Source organism: Neophocaena asiaeorientalis, unplaced genomic scaffold, assembly GCF_003031525.2.
Source record: "Neophocaena asiaeorientalis asiaeorientalis breed wild unplaced genomic scaffold, Neophocaena_asiaeorientalis_V1.1 scaffold91, whole genome shotgun sequence".
NCBI lineage: Eukaryota > Metazoa > Chordata > Mammalia > Artiodactyla > Phocoenidae > Neophocaena > Neophocaena asiaeorientalis.
Window position 1 is genome coordinate 543,338 of NW_020173198.1, and position 22,371 is coordinate 565,708.

Genomic DNA, 22,371 nt, shown 5'->3' on the forward strand with positions numbered 1-22,371 from the left:
TGGGCTCTCGGTGTGAGGGCTTAAGTAGTTGTGGCTCGTGGGCTCTAGAGCACAGGCTCAGTAGTTGTGGCGCATGGGCTTAGTTGCTCCGCGGCATGTGGGATCTTCCCAGACCAGGGATCGAAGCCGTGTCCCCTGCATTGGCAGGCAGATTCTTAACCACTGTGCCACTAGGGAAGTCCCTGGACTTCAGATTCTTCATCTTAAAAACATAGATAACACTTATCTCACTGTACCATTGCAAAGATGATATGTGGTAGTGAACAAGCTAATCTCCTTTTAAATATATGAAGATTAGAATAGCCTTTACTTCTCCTGGAAGAACACTGGATGTACCTGAAGTCTTTGTTGGTGACAGGAAATATGTCGATGGCAAAGGGTTTTACCGTCACCTCCCGGACAGGTCCTTCACCATCTCTGCCATCTGGTGAATTTGTTCCCATCTGGAATCTCCCACCTGGTAGCTGGACCATGTTGGTCATCTGCCCATTCCCTGCAGAGAAAAAGAGAGTCGAATATATATAAAAGAAGTGGCAATATTTGGATCATATGTAAAACTCATAATGCTATAATGAAAAAAGCAATGGAAGCTTAAAAAATTTGGCTTTAGGACTTCCCTGGTGGCAAAGTGGTTAAGAATCTGCCTACCATTGCAGGGGACATGGGTTCGAGCCCTGGTCTGGGAAGATCCCACATGCCGCAGAGCAACTAAGCCTGTGTGCCACAACTACTGAGCCTGCACTCTAGAGCCCGCAAGCCACAACTACTGAACCCTTGTGCCACAACTACTGAAGCCCACACGCCTAGAGCCCGTGCTCCCCAACAAGAGAAGCCACTGCAATGAGAAGCCCACACACCACAATGAAGAGTAGCCCGCGCTTGCTGCAACTACAGAAGGACCGCGTGTAGCAACGAAGACCCAACGCAGCCAAAATTAAATAAATAAATAAATTTATTAAAAAAAAAAATTTTGGCTTTAAATTCTTGTTCTGTCACTTAATTTGCTGGGTGACCTTGGGCAAATTACTTAGTCTGGATTTCAATTTCTTCATCTACAAAATGGGGATAATATCTAACTCAAATGCATGGCTGTATTAAAATAATGTGTGAAATGTTTAGCACATGGTAGGTTTTCTTTCTTTTTTAAAAAAATTAATTTTATTTGTTTGCGCCGGGTCTTACTTGCGGCATGCAAACTCTTAGTTGTGGCATACATGTGGGATCTAGTTCCCTTACCAAGGATCGAACCCAGGCCCCCTGAATTGGGAGCACAGTCTTTTTTTTTTTTTTTTTTTTTAATTTATTATTTTTGGCTGCGTTGGGTCTTCGTTGCTGTGCACGGGTTTTCTCTAGTTGCGGTCAGCGGGGGTTACTCTTTGTTGTGGTGTGCAGGCTTCTTATTGCAGTGGCTTCTCTTGTTGCAGAGCACGGGCCCTAGGTGCATGGGCTTCAGTAGTTGCAGCACACAGGCTCAGTAGTTGTGGCACACGGGCTTAGTTGCTCCGCGGCATGTGGGATCTTCCCAGACCAGGGCTCGAACCTGTGTCTCCTGCATTGGCAGGCGGATTCTTAACCACTAGGCCACCAGGGAAGTCGCCGGGAGCACAGAATCTTAACCACTGGACCACCAGGGAAGTCCCAGTAGGTTTTCAACAAATGTTTAGTTCCTTTCCTTACCTCTCTATTCTTCTGCACAACAACCTTTTGTCCCGGCGAGATAAATCTAGACACTATACTCTGAAATACATCTATCAACTTTCTACCCATACTACTGCGCATGTTTCTCTGACTCTTCCTTTTCACTGCTTTGAACTCTTATCAATTCGTAATGATTTTCACCATTATATCATATGCTCCAGAAAGAAAAGAACTACATCTGTTGCCGGTGTCACAAGTGCACAGCAATTATCATCAAATGACTGAATGAACTGCTTTACACTTCCTGTTTGGATCCCTCCGAACACCATAGAATTAAAAGGATCTTTATGTCAGCCGCCTCATAGGACAGGAGGAAACCAAAACCCAAAAGGGAAATAGAATTAAAAGGATCTTTATGTCAGCCCCCTCATAGGACAGGAGGAAACCAAAACCCAAAAGGGAAATGACTTAAAGAGCTAGTTTACAGGAGAAACCCGGGTCTCCTTACTTCCAGGTCAGTGCTACTTCCAAAAGGTCACACTTCTCTGGCTTGACATACTATTTTGTTATGTTTCTACCTAACAGTGTCTAAGTACTATAATTTCCCTAAAGGCAGAGTCCTCATCTTTTCATGTTCCCCAGTATCCCATCTTTGGCCCTTTTCTCATTCTCATTCTGACACACTCACACATGATTTCGTCCACTTTAAGGGGGGTGAGGGTTGGAATAAAGAAAGCAGGAAATTCTCAGATTAAAAGGGAGTTAAGAAACAACACACAGAGACTTCCCTGGTGGTGCAGTGGTTAAGAATCTGCCTGCCAATGCAGCGGGACAGGTTCGATCCCTGATCTAGGAAGATCTCACATGCCGCATAGCAACTAAGCATGTGCGCCACAACTACTAAACCTGTGCTCCACAGTCCTTGAGCCACAGCCACTAAGCCTGCGTGCCACAACTACTGAAGGTCATGAGCCTAGAGCCTGTGCTCCACAACAAGAGAAGCCACCGCAATGAAAAGCCGGGACACCACAACGAAGAGAGTAGACCCCGGCTCGCGGCAACTAAAGCCCACGCGCAGCAATGAAGACCCAACACAGCCAAAACAAAACAAAACACACACACACACACGCAATATATTAATTTTATTTAGACACTAATTCAACAAGTAAACTATAATTTTAAAACATTTACAGTAGGTGAACTTGAACACTAACTGGATGTTTAATGGTGTTGAGTACGGTTAATGTTTTAGGTGGGAAAGTGAGTGATACTTTTTTTTTCCCGTGACTTCTTGTCTTTTTGGTTATTCAAGTTAAATATTGAGGAATAAAATTGTATCGTGCCTTGATTCACTCCAAAATGAATTTCCCAGGGTAAGGAGAAAGTGGGAAGGGTCCCATGGAAGCAAGATTAAAGCCATAAATTGGCAACCGTTTAAACTAGGCACCGGGTACGTGGTGGACGGGAGAGGATCGTTTTATTCTTTTTTTATGCTCAAAAGATTCCAGAATAAGTTAAAACTATAAAAGAAGCGAGATACACCTCGCCAAGTTGGCCGCCTCTGGGAGGCACCTCCGGCCGCTGCAAGATAGCGCAGGACGCTGGCAGACCGGCCATCGTCTCTTTCCCCGCAGGCGCCGAGCGCCCCACCCTTTTTCTCCTGCCTCCATGGACGAAAGGCGCCAGGGGCAGTTGGGCAGGCCACCACACTGACCTAGTTCGAGCCACGGGCCGGAGAGGAGGGACAGCAGAGTCAGCAGCCGCGACAGCGAGGTGCCCATGCCGAGAACACGACCCCTGGAGCCCCACGAGGAAACGCGCCACCGTGCGGGTCCGCTGCGCACGCGCGCCGCGCGCATCACGTCGGCGACCGTGCCCTGCGCACGCGTGCGCACTGCTCCTCTACGCGGCCCCACCTAGAAATTAGTCCTGGGGCCGAAGCTCCAGTGTTGCCGGGCCAGGTAATTAAGAGAAGTCAATTTTCTCGGCGTTGGGGTCGAGAGACCCTGCCATTCCAGAAGCCCCTTCTTTAGCTTGTGAACATTTGGACGGACTGATTTCCTTCCCTTTTGTGCCCTGGAGTCCCACTGCAAGATCACAGAAAAGGTTTCAACTTCCAATTTATTGTACGCTCACTGTAGGAAACTGCGAAGTCCTAACGCAAAGCTTAGCAACACAACTTCCCTTTCAAGGTCTTCAAATATACCTACTGTATTTTGTAGCAACATGTAGAACAGTAATCTGGGTGAGAAAAATAGGACACTAGAGGGTTTGGGAGGGATATCAGCCTAAGCAAGGTTCCGATGTGCAAAAATACCGTCTTGCCTGAAAATCTCTTACCTCACCTGGTCCTCAGTTACTACGCCTTCAGCCATGTATTTAACCTCTGCCTTTCCCATTTTGCCACTTTAGACTTGCAGCTCTTTCAACTCCCTTGACTCTATTTCCATCTTTCTACTCACTACAACGTAACATTTCTGGGAAGCAGTTTAGCAAAGCTACTTCAAAAGCATGTAAAGTCCAATTTATCCAATAATGTTTTTTACTCAAAAGCAGCTGTCCCCAACCTTTTTGGCACCAGGACTGGTTTTGCAGAAGACAGTTTTTCGAGGGGGGCGGGGATGGTTCAGGAAGTCATGCAAGCGATGGGGAGCAGCAAATGAAGCTTTGCTTGCTTGCTCCCTGCTCACCTGCTGTGCGGCCTGGTTCCTAACAGGCCGCTGAACAGTACTGGTCCTCTGCCCAGGGGTTGGGGGGACCCCTGCTCAAAAGGATTTATACTAAGGAAGCAGGAATGCTTTCTAAACCTTAAGTTACTTAAGTCTTATTTATAACTAGCATAAAAATTGAAAACTTAAATGCTTAATGACAGGGAACTATTGGAGATAAAATACATTCATTAGAAGATTAAACCATTAGAATGTTTTTCAAGGAATATTTAATACAGTAGATAATATATGCTTATCTAACATGTATGTTTATATCACTGAAGCTAAAGCAAAACATCCTGTTTATTGGTAAGTATGGCCTGTATGTGTACACTACAGTGCAATTTAAAAAATATTGTAATTGTAATTTCAGAACTTCAGAATCTGAACAGACGCCAGTGTTCTCTCCTTTTTTTATATGGGAAAAGAAAATCCTTTGAAAATCATTTGAAGCTTGGACAAAAATTCCATAGCTATATTCTTAGGATCACTCTGTAGAATCTTCATGATTCAGATGATACAACGGAAGCATCAATTCAACCTTTTAGAGAAGACATTCCAGCTCTCATGATCTCATCAACCAGGAGAATGTTGGTGGCAATCACAGTGCTGAAAAGGGGGGGAAAAATCAGACGACTCAGGTTTGAGGTATGAACTCTAATTCAACTCATAATTCAACGCAATCTCCAACTAAATTGCACAAATTACATCCAGTCAGGTTTCCCCTTTCCTTTCCATACACAGCAGGCTCACTTAGTTGCTGCTTTTGACTGATTACCTTTTCTTATGGAAAGAAAATTAAACATACCAATTTTAAAGAGTATGAATATTCCCCAAATGTTATAATTTTGGCTTTCCCGAACTTACCAGGAATGAAGAAGCTGTTTCTTTACACAATAGTTGTCCCATACGCCTACTTCTGCTGCTACCATTGGCTCACCTGAAAAGTAACCCAGTATTCTTAAAATCATATAGAGCAGGTCATATGATCAGAATACTGTCTGAAAGAACTAATAAGAGTATTTTGTGCTGCCTCACTCATCAATGGTCACTCATTTCCTCCAGTATTATCTATGAGAACCCAGAGTTCCTCAAATTAGCCCAATGTTGTACTCCAGACCATGACTCCTGTGCCCAGCAGCTTTGATGAGCGACTGACCTCTACTTAGAATGCTTCCAGTGATAGGAATGCTCTATTTGGTTACCAAATTTTTGAACATCTCTGTTTTTCTGGAGATGTTCCTATTTATCCATATTAAAGTATAGCACCTGAACTATATAATCTGGCAAAACAGGCTTATCATTACCCTCATTCCAGAAATCTTTTAAATTAATTGGGAGACTGGGACTGACATATACACACTACTATATATATATAAAATAGATAGTAACCTACTGTATAGCACAGGGAACTCTACTCAGTGCTCTGTAATGACCTATATGGGAATAGAATCTAAGAATGGATATATTTAAATGTATAACTGATTCACTTTGCCATACAGCAGAAACTAACACAACATTGTAAATCAACTATACTACAATAAGTTAATTTTAAAAAAAGAAACCTTTTATATTAACTTGAATGTGAATGATGCTGTTCACAATAGGTCTTACACGTACTGCAAAGATGTATCTCAGTTGTCTCTCTTCCACTTTGTACTTGTATAATTTGGATTACACTGGCCTAAGATCAGGGCTTCACTCTTTTTATTAGATTTGGTTCCCTCTTCCTACATTTTTTGCTATCCTCAGCCTTTTTTCACCCATGAGTATGATCATGAAATGTATCATTTTAATCAAAGTCCCTGATAAAAAACAGTAAAGCAAGCTCAACATGAAACCCTTCAACATTAACCCAAACCACCTACCACAACTCAGCAATATCAACATATCTGTACTCTTCTAAATTATTCAAATGTCTCCTCAATTCCCTTTATTTCTGTATCTAGTCATTACATTTTTGTATCATACTTTAGAACCCAGAGATTCCGGATAGCACTGGTGTCAAAGAGCAAAAGCAACTGCAAGATTCTTCTCTCTCCCATTTTTTTTTGTCCTTCCTGGTCTTACCTCACCTATAGTATCTAGTTCACCCCCTACAAGTAGTCACATCCTCCTTACCTGTGTTCAAGTCTACACCCACAAGTTGACCTGATTCTGAATGCTCTGCTTTAACTTTAACTAGTGTTTCCTGAAGGTCAAAACCAGAGTTCTGAGCAAGAACCTAAAGGAAACAAATTTATTTAAAAGACAGGACCTAATAACAGATAGTCAAGTCTGTAATAAATGAACAGTATTTCCAATTAATAGTTAAAAAAACAAAACAAAAAAACCAAACCCTTAATAAGTGAAAACAGACCGGTATTTATGTTCACTTTAGAGAATGACTAGATATACATTACCAACCAACTCACTAATCCACCCCAAGCCCGGCAGTATACTGGTCATAAACTGTACCCTCAAGTAAGCATACAATAGAAAAATCACAGTATTAACCTTAGTTTAAAACAAAAACAAAAAGCAAGTTTGTACCCCCACACCGCAAACCCTCTTAAAACAGCTATCTCTTGCCATCTGAAACATCAGATATTCAAGCCTCCCCTCCAGAGGAACCAATACGTTCAGATAATAAGAAATACCTGTTCTAGTGTTAGGGTGAAAACTGATGAACGCTTTTTATTCAAAATGCACATTATGAAAAAACCCACATTAGCAAAAAGTTTTCATCAGATGAATCATTTTGGTGTAGTTTAGAAAACAGTTAAAGCATTCACACCTTGGGAATAATGAGCAATGCATCAGCAAATGCTTGAACTCCAAGTTGGGCCCTGCCCTTTACACTGGGCTTGTATTTAATCAGGGCTTCTGCCATTGCCACTTCCACTGCACCAGCACCTGGAACTACACAGCCTGTTGGGTGGGAGGAAGAGAGAAATGCTAAGCTACAAAGAAAATAAAACTGTAGAGGCAATTGTAAGAAAATATATAAAACACACAGGAAATCCATTAATTTGAGAATTCAGTATAACCACAGCAATTTTAATATTACATTTGAAAGCAATACAGGCAACATTATCAAACAACAGAATGATTTAACTAGCACATGGAAAATCCTGAAAGCTCTTAGTATTAGTTCATTTATTTGTACCTCCTTTTAACAACAGCATGCCATGAAAAAACTTAGCATACCATCATAGCTATTTTAAAGGTAAAACTTTACTTTTGCATGGTGTCTGGCTGTGTAAACTACTGATAAAAAGAACACAGTATTCAGCCATGCCTTTTAGACTAGCAAAAGAGTATAATTTAAATGCAGTGACGATCTTACCATCATCAACAGCGTTTTTAACAGCCCTCAAGCCATCCCTTATCGCATCTCTGATTTGAGTAAGCGTGTGCTTATTTGGCCCTTTGATCAACAATGTGACCGAGCGAGGATGGTTACAGTTCTCAATAAAGGTGAACTTCTCTTCTCCCTGTGTGAACAGACAGTATTTTCAAAAACCAGGATATGGCTGTGCAAAGAATGACCAGATGAGAGGGCCTTATGAAGGAGTAAGTGGCATATTAATAGGGCACAGCACTGATCACATTAAAGCAAATAACTTCTTTTAAAAAGTCACATAAAAGAAATGTGATTTTCCCATCAATGGCTTATTACTACATATAAATCATCAAAAAGTATATTAACAAAGCAAAAATATCATCCGAAGTTTGAATGAATTTTTAACTACTGAAGAATTCATGAGCCAAAAAGTAGTATTATTTTGGAAAGAAAATACACTTACCAATGTATATTCATAGACAAGTCCTGCATGTCCCAAACAATCAGGATTTAGGTCTTCAAGAGAATTTAGGGCTACCCCACCACAAGCGAGAGTCAGCCTGAAATATTCAAGTGTTTTAAAGGAGATGCAGAAGGGATTTTATTAGTTATGTTTAGAGATTAGTATTTTTAGAAAGCAATCTTTATCAGAATTACATGCGAAAATCATATTCTAAAATATATTTTAGCTTAAGCCTTTCCATTCACCACCAACTAGCTGAAAACTGGTCTTTTCTCCTAACTCTCCATTTAAGCCACTCTTAAGTCAGCAAATACTCCTCTGATATGAAATCTAAAGGTGCACAGAGCTCTTCATCATGGTGAGCTCTTTGGAAGAAAGTATTCCTCTGAAACCTTTGATGCTGTCTCTTGACATGGAAAAATATGTACGGTATAGGTCATCATTTAAAAATAAAACAAGTGTATCAACAATCATAGCAGCACTATTCACAACAGCCAAGGCAGAAACCCAAATAAATGTCCACTGACAGATAAAGGAATAAATGAAACTAAATGTGGTATACCCATACAATGGAATATTATCCTTAAAAAGAAATGTGATCCTGGAAAACACAGGTAATATGATAAATTTTATATTATGTGTATTTTATCGCAATAAAAAATAAGAAAATCACAAAAATAACAGGAATAGAAGGAATAATTTAAGTTAACTTGCAAAATAAGTGAAATTCACATCACAGATAATCTGCTATCCGTACCTTTCCATATTTCTCCTTTTAGCTCTGCGCAGAGCTACTATGCCTTCTTTTGCAAGAGCATCTAAGGAAAAGGGGTCAATTCCCTATAACAACAACAAAAAATAAGTTTCAATATTTTACCTTTAAAATAAAAAGATACACACTAGTTTATAAAACAAAATTTCTCACCTTTTGATTAATAACAACAAATCCTTTATCTGAATCACCACAGACTTTCTTTTTCAGGTCTATTATTTTTTTAACTCTGTCTTCAATGAATTTTCTTTCAGCTTTCACTAGTTTCTCTCTCTCCTCTGCACTCTTGTAAAAAAAGCCAGAATTCACTTCTCTAAAAAAAGGAAGTTACAGAAAGGGGAGGAAATATTTAGCAAATAGTCACCGAGCTCCAATTCTACCCCTGGTACGTTTTCAGAGACTATTTCCTGTAATTTTCCGAAACCCCATTGAGGCATTATTGTCCGTACAGCCGGGAAACTGATTCTCACAAAAAAGTGACTTACCCCAAATATCAAGCTCTTCCACCTCTCTTCCATTTTTAAGGAGATATATATAAACTCACGTTTTTTCATATTCTAATGACACGTTGCATGTGAGGATGTACACATCTTCTACTCTCTTTTTCATATCAGGATGCCGTGCCCCATGGTCCAAAACAAGACCTCTGATCAAGCTGTTACAACACGTAAAAATTATATTCTTATTGATTTCCAGATGGGGTGTAACATATGCTAACAAAACTAAAACAATGACTTGAGACTGTATTGATAATTTTCACACAATCAGCTTTATTTCTTGAGCTATTTGAACAGGACTTTTGGGTAATACCTAGCAAGGTTCAATTGTGAGAAAGCAGAATTCCAGAACATGACAAAAACAAGCCATTCAAATGAAAGTAACAACCCCGTCTTGTGCAGAAGATTCTGCAGAGGAATAGTCACAAGTTTGGTAGGCTATTAAACTGTGATCACCTCATTTAAAAAACGCTTCCAAACTAGGTCTTTTAAAGAATTTTCTTTAAAATTCCCTGAAGTCTCCCATATGCTTTGTTCAATAAATGCCAAATGACTGATGTAGTTGACTTTCCAGAATCATTCTATGTAAAAATACATACCATTAACTTCATTTCAAGAGGAAACAGATACTACTGAGTAAATGAAATACTCATCTAGGCAATATACGTTAATTCAAAGACAAAAAAAAAAAAAAAAAACAGGCAAAATATATGTATTGTATAAACTCCTTCGAGTTTGTAAACACTCTTTATTTCATAGCATTCTACCACCTACCTCGTATCAGTTTCCGATTTATGTTTCATCTCCATGATCTCAACCATGAAGAGGTCAATAGGTTCATCTTGTTTTTTAATGGCTAAAATGGAGTCCACTACAGCCTGCAACAGAGTATAACCATTCAATGAATTTGACTAGCAGAAGTTGAGACACTTATGTTGTTTAATCTTCAGAAAAGTTTAAAGCAGACAGCTTCTCGTCTTTAAAAATCTCTGTACTGATCTAAGTCTTTTTTTTTTTTTTTTTTTTTTTTTTTTTGGTATCTCAACCACTGCGCCACCAGGGAAGCCCCCCAAGTCTTTTTTTACACGCTAACAGAATGCATTATTTGTAAAGGGCTGAAGTCATCTATTTCTGAAACCTCAATGTGTAATTACCTAAAGAATCACTAACATCTCTACTACTAGTGGCTTTTTAATAAGGAAATCTCCATTTTAGAAACCTCTTTTACTGAAAGCTCTGATTATACCTTCATAACCTCACCAGGTATGCTATTACGATTTTCTCACTTTACTTATTTTTTCTATTTTTAGGGCCACAGATCAGGTTATCACTGCCACAAAAATGAACCTACTTACTCCACACAGGATGGTACTGTGAAGACTTCAGATGGCACTCTATAACTGGAATTAGTAAGAATACTGATGTTTCCAGTTGCCAGGGGTTTTCAGTATAGGTGTAATGTACCAGACACGTATCAAATTTAACACATACCTCTGTTAAGACATCAGCAAGTTCAGCATGAACTTTAGTACGTAGAGATGTTCTGGCCACATCTATAAGTGTTTCCCTGTCCATCTCTTTGCTTACTTTGACTTGTTCCAAAAACTGAAGTGCCTTTTCCTTTGCAGCTTCAAATCCTTCCGTAATTATTCTGGGATGAAGACCCTATAATAAACACACAATTACAAAACCGCCACTAACAACAGAGACCTTCAGTTACATGCAACTATAGCTCACGATAAAGCAAATTTATGAAGGGATATTCTGGATCATTCATACCCTTAAACACAATTAATATAATGTGCTGACTTTCTGAATACATTTAAAAGGATAAATAGTCCTTTCAATGCAGAGGAAAAGAACAGACATTGCTCTCGCACAGAGTCAAAGCCAAGGGAACTATAAAGCACACTTGGGTGTTCACTGTGCAAACCACAAGGGATAACGCCCAAAACTCAATACTGTGTCATAACAATTGGCAGTCAATAGGACCATTATATCTTTCCTATAGGTGATATGAAATTAATTCACACCATTTACTAATAAAATAAACAGGGAGACTAAGAGTCTGCTTTCTCTCTCTTCCCAGGAATTCTTCCTAACATCAGATTAGTACTCACTGAGGTTTGCTTTAACCTTGGAACTACTGAGGGCTAAAAAAGTTGTAGTATTCTTATTTAAATTCAAGGTTTTTGTTAGCTTTTTCCTTAAAAATATGCCTAATCCTGAATATTCCATTTCTACATCACAATTATTAATCTGTTATAGGCATATAAAAACTGTATATGCAATGCAACTTGATAAAAAACACATTTCAGGCCAAGGAAGATTCTTCAACTCATCCAGGATCATAGTAAATTTGTGTCAGAGTACGATACAGACCCTTGTTCCCATATTTAACCCCATGCACTTTACATTCTATTATATGGCCTCAGTTACCACTAGCACATCAGTTTTTATAAGTAAAAGTAAGATTACTTCCTATACACAATAAAATATCACAGAAACACAAGAATCATGTATACTTCAGAAATGTAGAGATCCGCCTGCTTCAGGAGCTCTCCAATAATTAGGACATTGGAAGTGGTACCATCACCAGTTATGTCATCCTGGGCTGTTGCTACTTTGGCTATTAAGGAGGCTGTTGGGTGTTGAATTTGCTGCAGGTAGAGAAAGAAAAAAATTCGTGGAACAACTTAAAAATGAAAACAGCCCAAATATACCTTAAAATGTGTGAAAGGCTAATCTATCTGCACAAAATGCCCAAGTGTACAGCTACATATTACTCTGATTAAAAACTCACCATTAGCTATCAGTTTATGATGACAGAAACACCTTCCTATATAAATTTGTTTCCTTCTTAGATTATCTCCACCTTACTGATGAGGAAATGTGAGACCCAGTTAAGGTTAACTCAAGGTGATAGAACTAACAAGAACAATAATTTCAAATCCATGTTCCATGCATGCCTCTTTATGACAATTTTAAGATTCTTGTGAGAATAAACCAAGTGCCTTTTAAATGAAAGCCTAGCTGCCCAGTTTACTTGGCATTGAACAAATAATTAAAATGAAAAAAAAAAAGAAAAGAAAAGAAAAGAAAAGAAAAACTTAGCATCTTTAGCAAAGATCATCAGTGGATGCTAAGTAACTCTGGAAAGGTTTTGGAAAAACAATATTCATTGTTTGTCACCCACAGATTCTTAATTACATGGGCTCCAACATGGCTCCTGCACTGCTTTTGTCTTCTTACACTCCTTTAATCTTGTACAGTTGTCCAGTCTTTTATGTCTTTGGGGACACTCACAGTTTTAAGAATCTAATCTAAGCAGACTATCATTCAATTAGGGAAAATTTAAGTCATGTAGAGACAGCTTTTCTGACATCAAGTTTAAACTAACTATGGCTCCTACTGTTCTCTGCTAGCACAGGCCACCACTTAAGCCACGAAACAAAAACTACACCTTCTAGGTTAGCTATTCCTTACTGAAGATATTTACAAACACCTGGAATGTTGAAGGCATGATATGCTATCATCAAAACTCTAAATTTTACTCTAAACTCAAAACATAGGCAAGTCATTTCCTTTTCTAGGATTTGAACTGTTAGGTTTTGGAAACTTAGGGATGAGTAAAATGACTGCTCTTCTCAGTTAACCTCAGATTCTTAGTCACTGGGACTTTAAAAATGGTAGTTTTATTTCTCCTCCAGTTGGTGGTGGAGAAGTGTGATATAACAAAAGAAATGCTGTTTGAAAAAGTATAACCATCCTGTCGCATTCTGCTTCCCTGATTATGTCAATTGCTCTCAGTTTTTATTAGAATTTTAGTAATTAAAACCCTTTAACGAAGGCTTTAAATGGCAAGGGCAGGGGATTCAAAAGGAAGTTTATTAGACTCCAGGGCTCTCACTGTATCGTACTGTCAACAGTACTGATTACATTTTTTCTACTTCTTCCGTTGTCTGGAAAACTACCCGTTGAGAAGGATGAGTATGATTTTCTCCTACTTTGTAAAATAGTAAAAGTCTTCCTACAAATCAAATGTACTACGGAAAACCAAGACATTTTGGACCTAGTCTAGCAGCCTCTCACCATTTCATGAAGCAGCACATTTCCATCTTTAGTGAGCTTGATGTCTCCAGCACCAGAAACAAGCCTGTTCAATGGGCAGAAATGAATCACAGTGTGACTTTTTCAATGGAGACTAAATTAAGAGGCCCATAAAAATCGGGCTTTACCCAGATCCTCAGGAGCTGGGGAAAAGGGTTGGTTCTCTAATTCCGGTAACAAGAATGGTGCAATGCCCACTCCCTCCCGTCTGGGAAACAGTCCTCAGGGTCTCTTAGGTCCCAAGCGCGCCGGGCAGGGAGGGCCGCGCCGCGCACGCGGGCAGCTTTGTTCTCGGCGGAGGCGGCATCGACCACCAAAGGAAACGGCCAGGGCAAGAAATAGGACCGACCCGGGACAATGCGGGGAAGAAAGGGCGCTGCGGCGAGCGCAGAGGCCCGGAGGCGGCGGGCTCTAGGCCTCAGTCCCCGGCGCAGGCCCGCGACAGCGCGAGGTGCGCGATGCCAGCCCAGCCCTCCCCGCCAGCCCCGCCTTACATCTTCATGGTGCCCTTAGGCCCCAAGTTGGTCCTCAGCACGTCCTGCAGCCCCCGGGCTGCGCTGATGTTGACCGCCAACGCCGCCTGGGCTCGGGCCACCTCAGCCTTGGGATTCAGGGTCTTCACGGCCGCCATAGCTGACCCAGCAGAAGAAAATGAGGGAACCCAGCGACCGGAGAGCCCAGAGCCGGTTCAGCGTGGCTGGGAGTCGCTATCCGGATCTTCTGGAAAAGTCGGGCGCGCCGGGCCCGCCTCCAGCGTGCCCGCGCGCCGCCGCCATTGGGCCTCGGGTCGGCCGGTGCCACTCATTGGGTCGCGGGCGCACGTAGCCCCGCCCCTCGCGTTGGCCGCGGCGCCATTGTGCTCGGGAGGAGCGTTTCCCCCGGCAACCAGGGCTCGCAGGGCGCCCCGTGCGCTGCCCAGCGCCCGGTTTTGCTGACCCCGGACCAGAGGGCGTAGGCGGAGCGGGCTTGTTGGCCGCGTGCGTCAGGGCGTGAGGGGGGAGGCGGCTGCTCTTTCCCGGAGGCCTCCGGCTGCAGGGTGTAGGGTGGGCCTCCTCCCTCCCCCACTCGCGCCGTTTGCCCTTTTTATCGCCTTGCTGCTTTCGTCCCGGTCAATAGTTTTCTTGACTGTGTAATGTGTGCTGGACGGTATTCTAGGTGCTGTGGGGGGGGTAACAGAGTGGATCTGATAAGGACCCTCGCCCAGTATCGTAGGTGTTTTAGGCGTAGGGAAGACGAAGAGATATAATACGAGGTGGAAAGTGCTAGAAGCCTTTAGAAAGCTATCTGATTGGTGCGATGGCAATTGAGGAAAAGCAAGAGTCAGTCCACCCTTCGGGCACACGACACTGTGCTGAGACTTCAGGCCCTCAGGGCAATTTTGAAAACTCAAACTTCGTTGAGCAGTGGTGTCCAGCCTTTGAGAGGACTCCTTTATTCTGAAAGATGTCCACAACTGTTTTCTCGTATCCAGTTCTCGCCCCCTGCCTAGATACCAGGTATTCACTGATGTTTTGTATTTTATTTTTATAGGTAATGACTAAAACTGTTCAGAAGGTGCCAAAGGGTATATATGGTGAAAGGTCTTCCTACCTCCTCTAGTTCAGCTTCCTCCTGGCATGTACCTTTAGCTACATAAGTTTCCTTTAGATAGTGTGAATTCCCCAGATGCTCTCTGAATTTCTAAATAAATACGTATATAAATATAAGAAATTTCCCCCACACAAAATGGCAATTTATAATATGCACTATTGGGTGTGTTACACTTAAAGTATCTTGGAGATTGTTACATATCAATACAAATACATCTTCCTCATTCTTATTAACAGCTGCGTAATATTCTTTGTAAGAATGACCTGATTAGCCAGTCACCTACTGGTTAACATTTAGATTGTTCCCAGTCTTCTCCTAGCGACTGCCATGGTATATAATGCTTTTAAGTGGCTTTGTGTATTTGAGAATCGCGAAAGCATCTAAGTTTGAGTTACACAGTAGAAGGAGATGCATGATTAGTTCTGGAGATCCTTAATCCTCAAGAAGCAGGTAGCCTAGTTGGGGAGATAAACTTGTAAAACAATGACAGTAAAGTATAGGATGTTTTATTTAAGGGATGAATGCAGTGCTCTGAGCACAAACGTATTAACTCAGAGTATCAGGGAAGGCTTCTTGGAGGAGGTAAGTTTTGAATGATACATAGATACTTTGCAGGAGAAGAGGGCTTAGGAGAGTGATATCAGACAGAGAGCGACAGTGGAAGGGCCTGGCATGCCCAGCGGAAGGTGGGTGGATAAGATTTGCAAGAGACAAATCTGGTGAAGTAGCTTGTCCTGACTGTTAGGGCCTGGTTTGCTAGTTAAGAAGTCTGGGCCTAAGCCTGCCAGCTGGATTCTTTGGTGGAGAATCCACCCAAAGAACTAGTGATGAAGATAACACTGGAGGTGGAATGGAGGATGAACTAAGGGAGAAGACTGAGGATAAGGCAATCAGAAAGAAAGGGGTTGAAAAGTCCATGCAGAAGGTGATGAAACATTTTTAATAACAAATAAGGGAGAAAATCATGTTTTAAATAGCATGTTCTCAGTTTTTTAACTATTCCCCATGCATCTATACAAAAAAGGACAGAGGATATGCATCAAAATATTAACATTGGGGACTTCCCTGGTGGTCCAGTGGCTAAGGCTCCGCACTCCCAGTTCAGGGGGCCCGAGTTCCATCCCTGGTCAGGGAACTAGATCCAACATGCTGCAGCTAAAAGATCCTGTGTGTTCAACTAAAACCCGGCGCAGCCAAATAAAAATTTAAAAAGATACTAACATTGACTATATTAAAAAAATTTATGATGTTTTCATTTTTGCAGCCCCCCCAATTTATGTATCTATAAAAGCAGGATGCAGAATTATATACATGAATATATGAAATATACAAAGTATATCCAGTGTCTTTTTTTTATGAAATCATGTATATGCACATATGATTTCATAAAAATATTAAATATTTAGGGGACTTCCCTTGTGGTCCAGTGGTGAAGACTGCGCTTCCATTGCAGGGGGCACGGGTTCGATCCCTGATCGGGGAACTAAGATCCCATGTGGCACTGCCAAAAAAATACATATATATATTAAATATTTATATATATAAAGGACAGGAAGGATATCCTCAAAATGTTGAACATTTTGTTTCTACCTTTGCCAATTTTATAGGTGAAAAATGGTATCTGAAAGTTTTGGGGGGTTTTTTTGGCTGCACCGTGCAGCTTGCAGGATCTTAGTTCCCCCACCAGTGAAAGCGTGGATTCCTAACAACTGGTCCACCAGGGAACTCCCTTATAGTTTTGTTTGTTGAGGGTGAGGCTGAGCATACATCTTATATGTAAAAATCATTTGTAGGTTTTTTTCTGTCAACTGTCTATTTACATCTTCTGTTTTCCTATTTGGTTTCTTATGGATTTGCAGGAGCTCTCTGTGTTTTCTGTGTTGCAATTAATTTGTCCCAGTGTTATTTATATTTCGTATTTATGCCTTTTTTTCCAATTAAACATTAAAATTTTTTTCAGGTAGTCAGTTGTATTTTTTTCAGGTAGTCAGTTGTATCTTTTTTCTTTTGTGTGTGTTTGAATTTTGTGCTATACTGTGTAAAACAAGCTTTACACCCAAAAAATATTTTTAAATTTCTCCCATGTTTTCTTTTGTATTTTTAAGGTTTTGTGTTTCATTTTAATCTTTGATTCATTTGGAATTTATTTTATTTTGGTAAGGAATGAGATAATCTGTGATATAATAAAAATATATATTTGGTCTTTGTCTGTGGTTCCTGGAACAGAACTAAACCATTTGTTTTCTGAGAGATAGGAGTGTCTTTTGTTATCCATTACAGTCCCCTTTAGAATATACCTGAGTCTGTGCTATTGAGGTGAGTCAAGGTAGGGACCCTAGATAGCCTCAGGGTGGGGGCTGGTCACTAGGAAGACCAAACATGATTAGAGGATGGGAAGTCTCAGCCCTGTGCCTCCAACCTCTGGAGAGTGGAGGGGGGCTGGAGATGGGTTATAAAAATGCTTGAACAATCAGTGTGAGTGAACCCATTGATGTCCTGGCAGGGTGGTACACCCAGAGGGCATGCTAGCTCTGCGTCACTCCCCCAGTACCTTGTCCTGTGCACCTCTTCCATCTGGGTGTGCCTGAGTTGTATCCTTTCTAATAAGCTACTAAACCTAAGTCAAGTGATTTCCTGAGTTGTGGGTCAGTCTCAAAAATTTTCAGTTTCCCCTAAGGAGGGGATTTTGTGGGAACCCCCGAATCTGTAGCCAAGTTGGACAGAAGTGTGGGTAGCTTAGGGACCTGGGACTTGCAACTAGTGTCTGAGTGGAGGCAGTCCTGTGGGTCTGAACCCTTAACTATGGGGGTTGCCCTAACTCCAGATAGTGTCAGGATTGAGTTGCTGGGCGCCCAGTTGGTGGTGGAGAATCAGATAGTTGGTTTCTGAGAATTGGTGCTTGGGAAAAACACAGAATCCAATTTAATTTTTCTTCCAGAATAATAATGTTTTCCACCATTAATGTGTAATATAATTATTAGCATATGCTACATTCCCAGATGTATCTGGATCTACTTTGGACTATATTCAGTTCCATACTGTTGTAAGTTTCAACACCATATTGTTTTATTTACTATAGTTTTACAGTATGTTTCAAAATTTGGTAGGGCCAGATCCTCTTCATCAATCTTTTTTCAGAAAATTTCTGGCTATTTTACATATTTGTTTTTCTTTTTAAATAAATAATAGAATTAATCTAGTTTTTAAAAATCTTTTTTTTATTACTTTTTAAGTAAAATACATGTTTTAACAGGTGGAATAATCAAATTTATGCAATGGAAGTGGAGATAGCAAAAGGCCAGGGGCTAGAGGCATTTCTGATATAAAATTGACTGAATTTTGAAACATGTGCTACATAGTTACCATTTCTAGCCTAGGAGTCTGAAGAGGTCAAGGAAATTCCAGAAAAGGGGCAGGTTTTGTATGGGGAGGTGGGGTAACAATATTGATTTTAGGTAATGTTTCTTCTGTTGTTGGCCATTCATTCTCTGAGTGTCTACTGTGTTGCCGAGTACTGTGCTTAGAGTAAATATACACATGAAAAGAGAAGGCCCCTTCAAAGACTTCCCAGTGTAGAGAGACAAACACACAATAACATACATAATATATACAATATACTAAAGACCTGTTATGGTATGTATAATCTCAGTGCATGCTATTTAGAGAAGACTTCTTAAAGCAAATCTTTTTCTTAACTATTGAAAAAATATATTTGATTTTCTTATTACAAAAGTAATACATAATCATTATAGAAAAAGTAGCAGAAGCAAATAAATTTAAAATAAATTCATAATCTCATTGCTCAGAGGTGACCATTTGTGATGGTTAATTTTATGTGTCAACGTGGCTGGGCCATGGTGCCCAGATATTAGGTCAAACATTACTCTGGACATTTCTGTGAAGGTGTTTTTTTTTTTGGATAAGATTAACATTTAAATTGGTGGATTTAAAATTTAAACATTAAATTTACTCTATTGTAAAGCAGAGTATCCTACAATAACGGGTGGGCCTCCTCCAATCAGCCGAAGGCCTTAATAGAGCAAAGACATATCTCCCCCTAGCAAGAATAAATTCTGCTAGCAGACAGCCTTTGGGTTACCAACCCTCTATGATCGTGTGAGCCAATTCCTTAAAGTAAATCAATCTCTCTCTCATTTTAACATGGATGATGCCCTACATGTCTTCACTTTAACAGTAGATACGCTGTGAGGCTGTATATCTATATATCTAGATTGATATGTATAGATAGATATCTAGATGCACATTCTGTTGGTTCTGTTTCTCAGGAGAATCTTTAATACAGATTATGGTGCTGATAAGGCTTCTAAAGGAGCAGAATCTTAAGGATGAATTTTCTGAATTGGTTCTGGGGCTTTTGGAATCGGCTCTCTAATATTAGATTTAAAGACTAATGATTCTGTTTCTAATAATAAAGACAGTAGTAGTAGTGGTATAGTTCATGGCATGTTATGAAAATAGAAATATGCAAAATATCCCAATTGGGTGCTCCTAATCAAACACAAGAGGCAAGGACCTGGGTAACCATATATATGATACCTTCGAACATTTTTGTCAAACTAATGCATATAATGAGGTTGGCTGGTTGTTTCTAACGTCACTAGACAAAGTGGGGGAAGAAAAGGATGAGATCAGGGATTCAAATTCCCAGCTTAAGCAATATATAAATCACCTGAAATCTTCTATGTCTATCCTGAAAGAGACTTTTAGCTCCTATAGCCACACGGCTGAGATTGCTGAAATCTTATCATATGAGTGGCTAAATTACAATGCAAATTGAAAAGTGAGGGCATTATGAGGAAGGAATGGGATCTGAAATTTGGAGTGGGATGTGTGAGAATACCCTGATGAAGCTGGGGACATTGAGCGCCTACATTCTGTTGAATCTTCTTTGCTAGTAGAAGCAGCCTCTATAACCCTATCTGTGGAGATTTACGCTACGTTGCTCTATGAAACTAATGGCCTCCGCTGAGGCAGTTGCCTTGCAAAATACTGGTGATTCTCTTCAGGACTCACCCCTTTTTGCTTCTGAAGCTGTAACTAGACTAAAGTCTCAGTAGGCCCTGGAGGCACAAGTAAGTTACATGAAGAAGTGGCCTAAATATCCATGATCCCAACTCATGCTATCTTACCTTCTCTCTCTCAGCCTGCACCTATGGCCTCATAGGAAGTTCCCTGTGATCAGTTGACAGAGGATGAGAAAACTTGGGCCTGGTTTACTGATGGTTCTTCAGGACATGCAGGCTCCACCTAAAAGTGGACAGCTGTAGTACTATAGATCCTTTCTGGGACATTCCTGAAGGATAATGGTAAAAGGAAATCCTCCCAGTGGGCAGAACTTCAAGCAATGCAACTGGTTTTTCATTTTGCTTAGAAAGAGAAAAGGCCTGATGAGTGATTATATGCCAGTTCATGGGCTATGGCCAGTGCTTTGGCTGGATGGTCATGGGCTTGGAAGAAACAAGATTAGAAAATTGGTGACAAGGAAGTCTTGGAAAGAGATACATGGATTGACCTCTCTGAATGGGTGAACAACGTGAAGATATTTGTGTCCCATGTGAATGCTCACCAAAGGGCGACCTCAGCAGAGGAAGATTTTCGTAAGTGGCTAGAATAATTCATTCTGTGGATACCAGTTGGCCTCCTTCCCTAGCCATCCCTGTCATTGCCCAGTGAAGTTATGAAAAAAGTGGCCCTGGGGGCAGGGATGGAGGTTATGCATGGGATCAGCAGCGTGGGCTTCCATTCACCAAGGCCAGCTTGACTACCCCCACCGCTGAGTGCTCAATCACAGCGCTGAGATTGAGTGATACGACACGCAGTCCCTGATGCGACACCGTTCTCTGGGGTGAGCAGCCAGCTACGTGGCGGTAGGCTGGTTACGCTGCACTGCACGTCTGTCATGGAAGGGGCAGCGTTCTGTTATTGGAGTAGACACTCTGGATATGGAGTTGCTTTCCCTGCATACGATGCTCTGCCAAAACTACCATCCGTGGACTTAGAGAATGCCTTACCCACCATCATGGTATTCCACACAGCATTGCTTCTGTTCAAAGAACCCATTTGCTAGCAAAGGAAGTGCAGCAATGGGCCCATGCTCATGGAATTCACTGATGTTACCATGTTCCCCACCCTCCTGAAGCAGCTTGATAGAATGGCAGAATGGCTTTTCGAAGACTCAGTTATTGGGCTAGCTAGGTGGCAGTCCCTTGCAGGGCTGGGAAAAAGTTCTCCAGGAGGCTTACATGCTCTGAATCAATGTCCAATATACGGTGCTGTTGCTCCCACAGCCAGGATTCACAGGTATCTAGGAGTAGAAATGAGAGTGGCACCCCTAGTGACCCACTAGTAAAAATTTCGCTACCTGTCCTCATGACCTTATGTTCTACTAGCCTACAGGTCTTTGTTCCAAAGGGAGAAATGCTTCTACTAGGAGACACAATAATAATTCCATGGAACTAGAAATTAATACTGCCACTCAGCCACTTTGAGCTCCTCATGCCTCTGGGTCAACAGGGAAAGAAGAGTTTTACTGGGCTGACTGGGGTGATTGATCCTGACTACCAGAGGGAAATTGAGGCATTCCCTGGCACCCAGTGGTTAAGACTCAGCGTTTTCACTGCAGGGCCCCACGTTCGATCCCTGGTTAGGGAACTGGGATGCTGCAAGCTGCACGGTGCAGACAAAAACAGCAACAACAACAACAAAACAAACACAAAAAAACAAAGGGAAATTGGACCACTCCTCCACAACACAGATATGTCTGGGATACAAGAGATCCCACAGGGTGTCTCTTAGTATTACCATGCCTGTGATTAAAGTCAGTGGAAAACTATAACAACTCAATTTAGGCAGGATTACTAATGGCCCAGGACCCTTCAGGCATGAAGATTTGGGCCACTCCAACAAATAAAGAACTGTGACTTGCTGAAGTGCTTGCTGAGGGCAACAGGAACACCGTATGGGAGTAGAAGAAGGTAGTTCTAAATACCATCAGCAACCACACGACCAGTTACAGAAACGAGGACTGTATTTGTCAAGTATTTTTTCCTTATGTTATTATTAATACATGTGTGTGTGTCTTGAGTAAATATCTTTGTTTTCTTCTCTCTCTTATTCCTTTATCATGTAACATAATCATGTAACATTATTGACTTTATGTCATAGTATTTATTGTTAACTTTATAGCATAGTTTTTAAGTTATGGGATATCAGGAAGAAGAATAAACATCACCCAAGGACTTTGCATC

General features: G+C 41.0%; 3 protein-coding genes and 2 non-coding genes across 9 annotated transcripts in view; 1 reads left to right on the top strand and 4 right to left on the bottom strand.

The window, feature by feature from the left end:
- Window positions 1-4,440, bottom strand: part of SUMF2 (sulfatase modifying factor 2) — a 14,208-nt gene extending 9,768 nt beyond the window's left edge. For all 4 annotated transcript variants that reach the window (XM_024744310.1, XM_024744308.1, XM_024744309.1 and 1 more), the window contains exons 1-2: window positions 3,353-4,440; window positions 337-493 (exon numbers count right to left, since the gene is read on the bottom strand). In XM_024744310.1, the coding sequence (XP_024600078.1) occupies window positions 337-493; window positions 3,353-3,497 (302 nt within the window). In that variant the 5' untranslated portion in view covers window positions 3,498-4,440. The remainder of the gene's footprint in view (window positions 1-336; window positions 494-3,352) is intronic.
- A 119-nt stretch (window positions 4,441-4,559) lies between these two features.
- CCT6A (chaperonin containing TCP1 subunit 6A) lies at window positions 4,560-14,236 on the bottom strand. The gene is made up of 14 exons (XM_024744305.1): window positions 14,008-14,236; window positions 13,496-13,559; window positions 11,929-12,063; window positions 10,895-11,068; window positions 10,178-10,281; window positions 9,451-9,561; window positions 9,060-9,219; window positions 8,892-8,974; window positions 8,135-8,231; window positions 7,675-7,822; window positions 7,123-7,256; window positions 6,468-6,570; window positions 5,214-5,286; window positions 4,560-4,955 (listed from the first exon to the last, which is right to left on the bottom strand). Exons 1-14 carry the CDS (start codon window positions 14,142-14,144, stop codon window positions 4,883-4,885), a joined length of 1,596 nt encoding a protein of 531 aa, XP_024600073.1. The 5' UTR covers window positions 14,145-14,236; the 3' UTR covers window positions 4,560-4,882.
- On the bottom strand, window positions 7,487-7,626 carry LOC112399475 (small nucleolar RNA SNORA15). Its single transcript, XR_003003230.1, has one exon. It is a non-coding gene; the product is annotated as a small nucleolar RNA SNORA15 (small nucleolar RNA).
- LOC112399478 (small nucleolar RNA SNORA22) lies at window positions 11,201-11,334 on the bottom strand. Its single transcript, XR_003003233.1, has one exon. It is a non-coding gene; the product is annotated as a small nucleolar RNA SNORA22 (small nucleolar RNA).
- Window positions 14,237-14,410: 174 nt separating the features above from the next.
- The window catches only part of PSPH (phosphoserine phosphatase), a 41,918-nt gene continuing 33,957 nt past the window's right edge, over window positions 14,411-22,371 (top strand). The window contains exon 1 of one of the 2 annotated variants that reach the window (XR_003003220.1): window positions 14,411-15,009. The gene's annotated coding sequence lies outside the window, so the exon portion shown is untranslated. The remainder of the gene's footprint in view (window positions 15,010-22,371) is intronic. The other variant, XR_003003221.1, reaches the window with a different exon arrangement.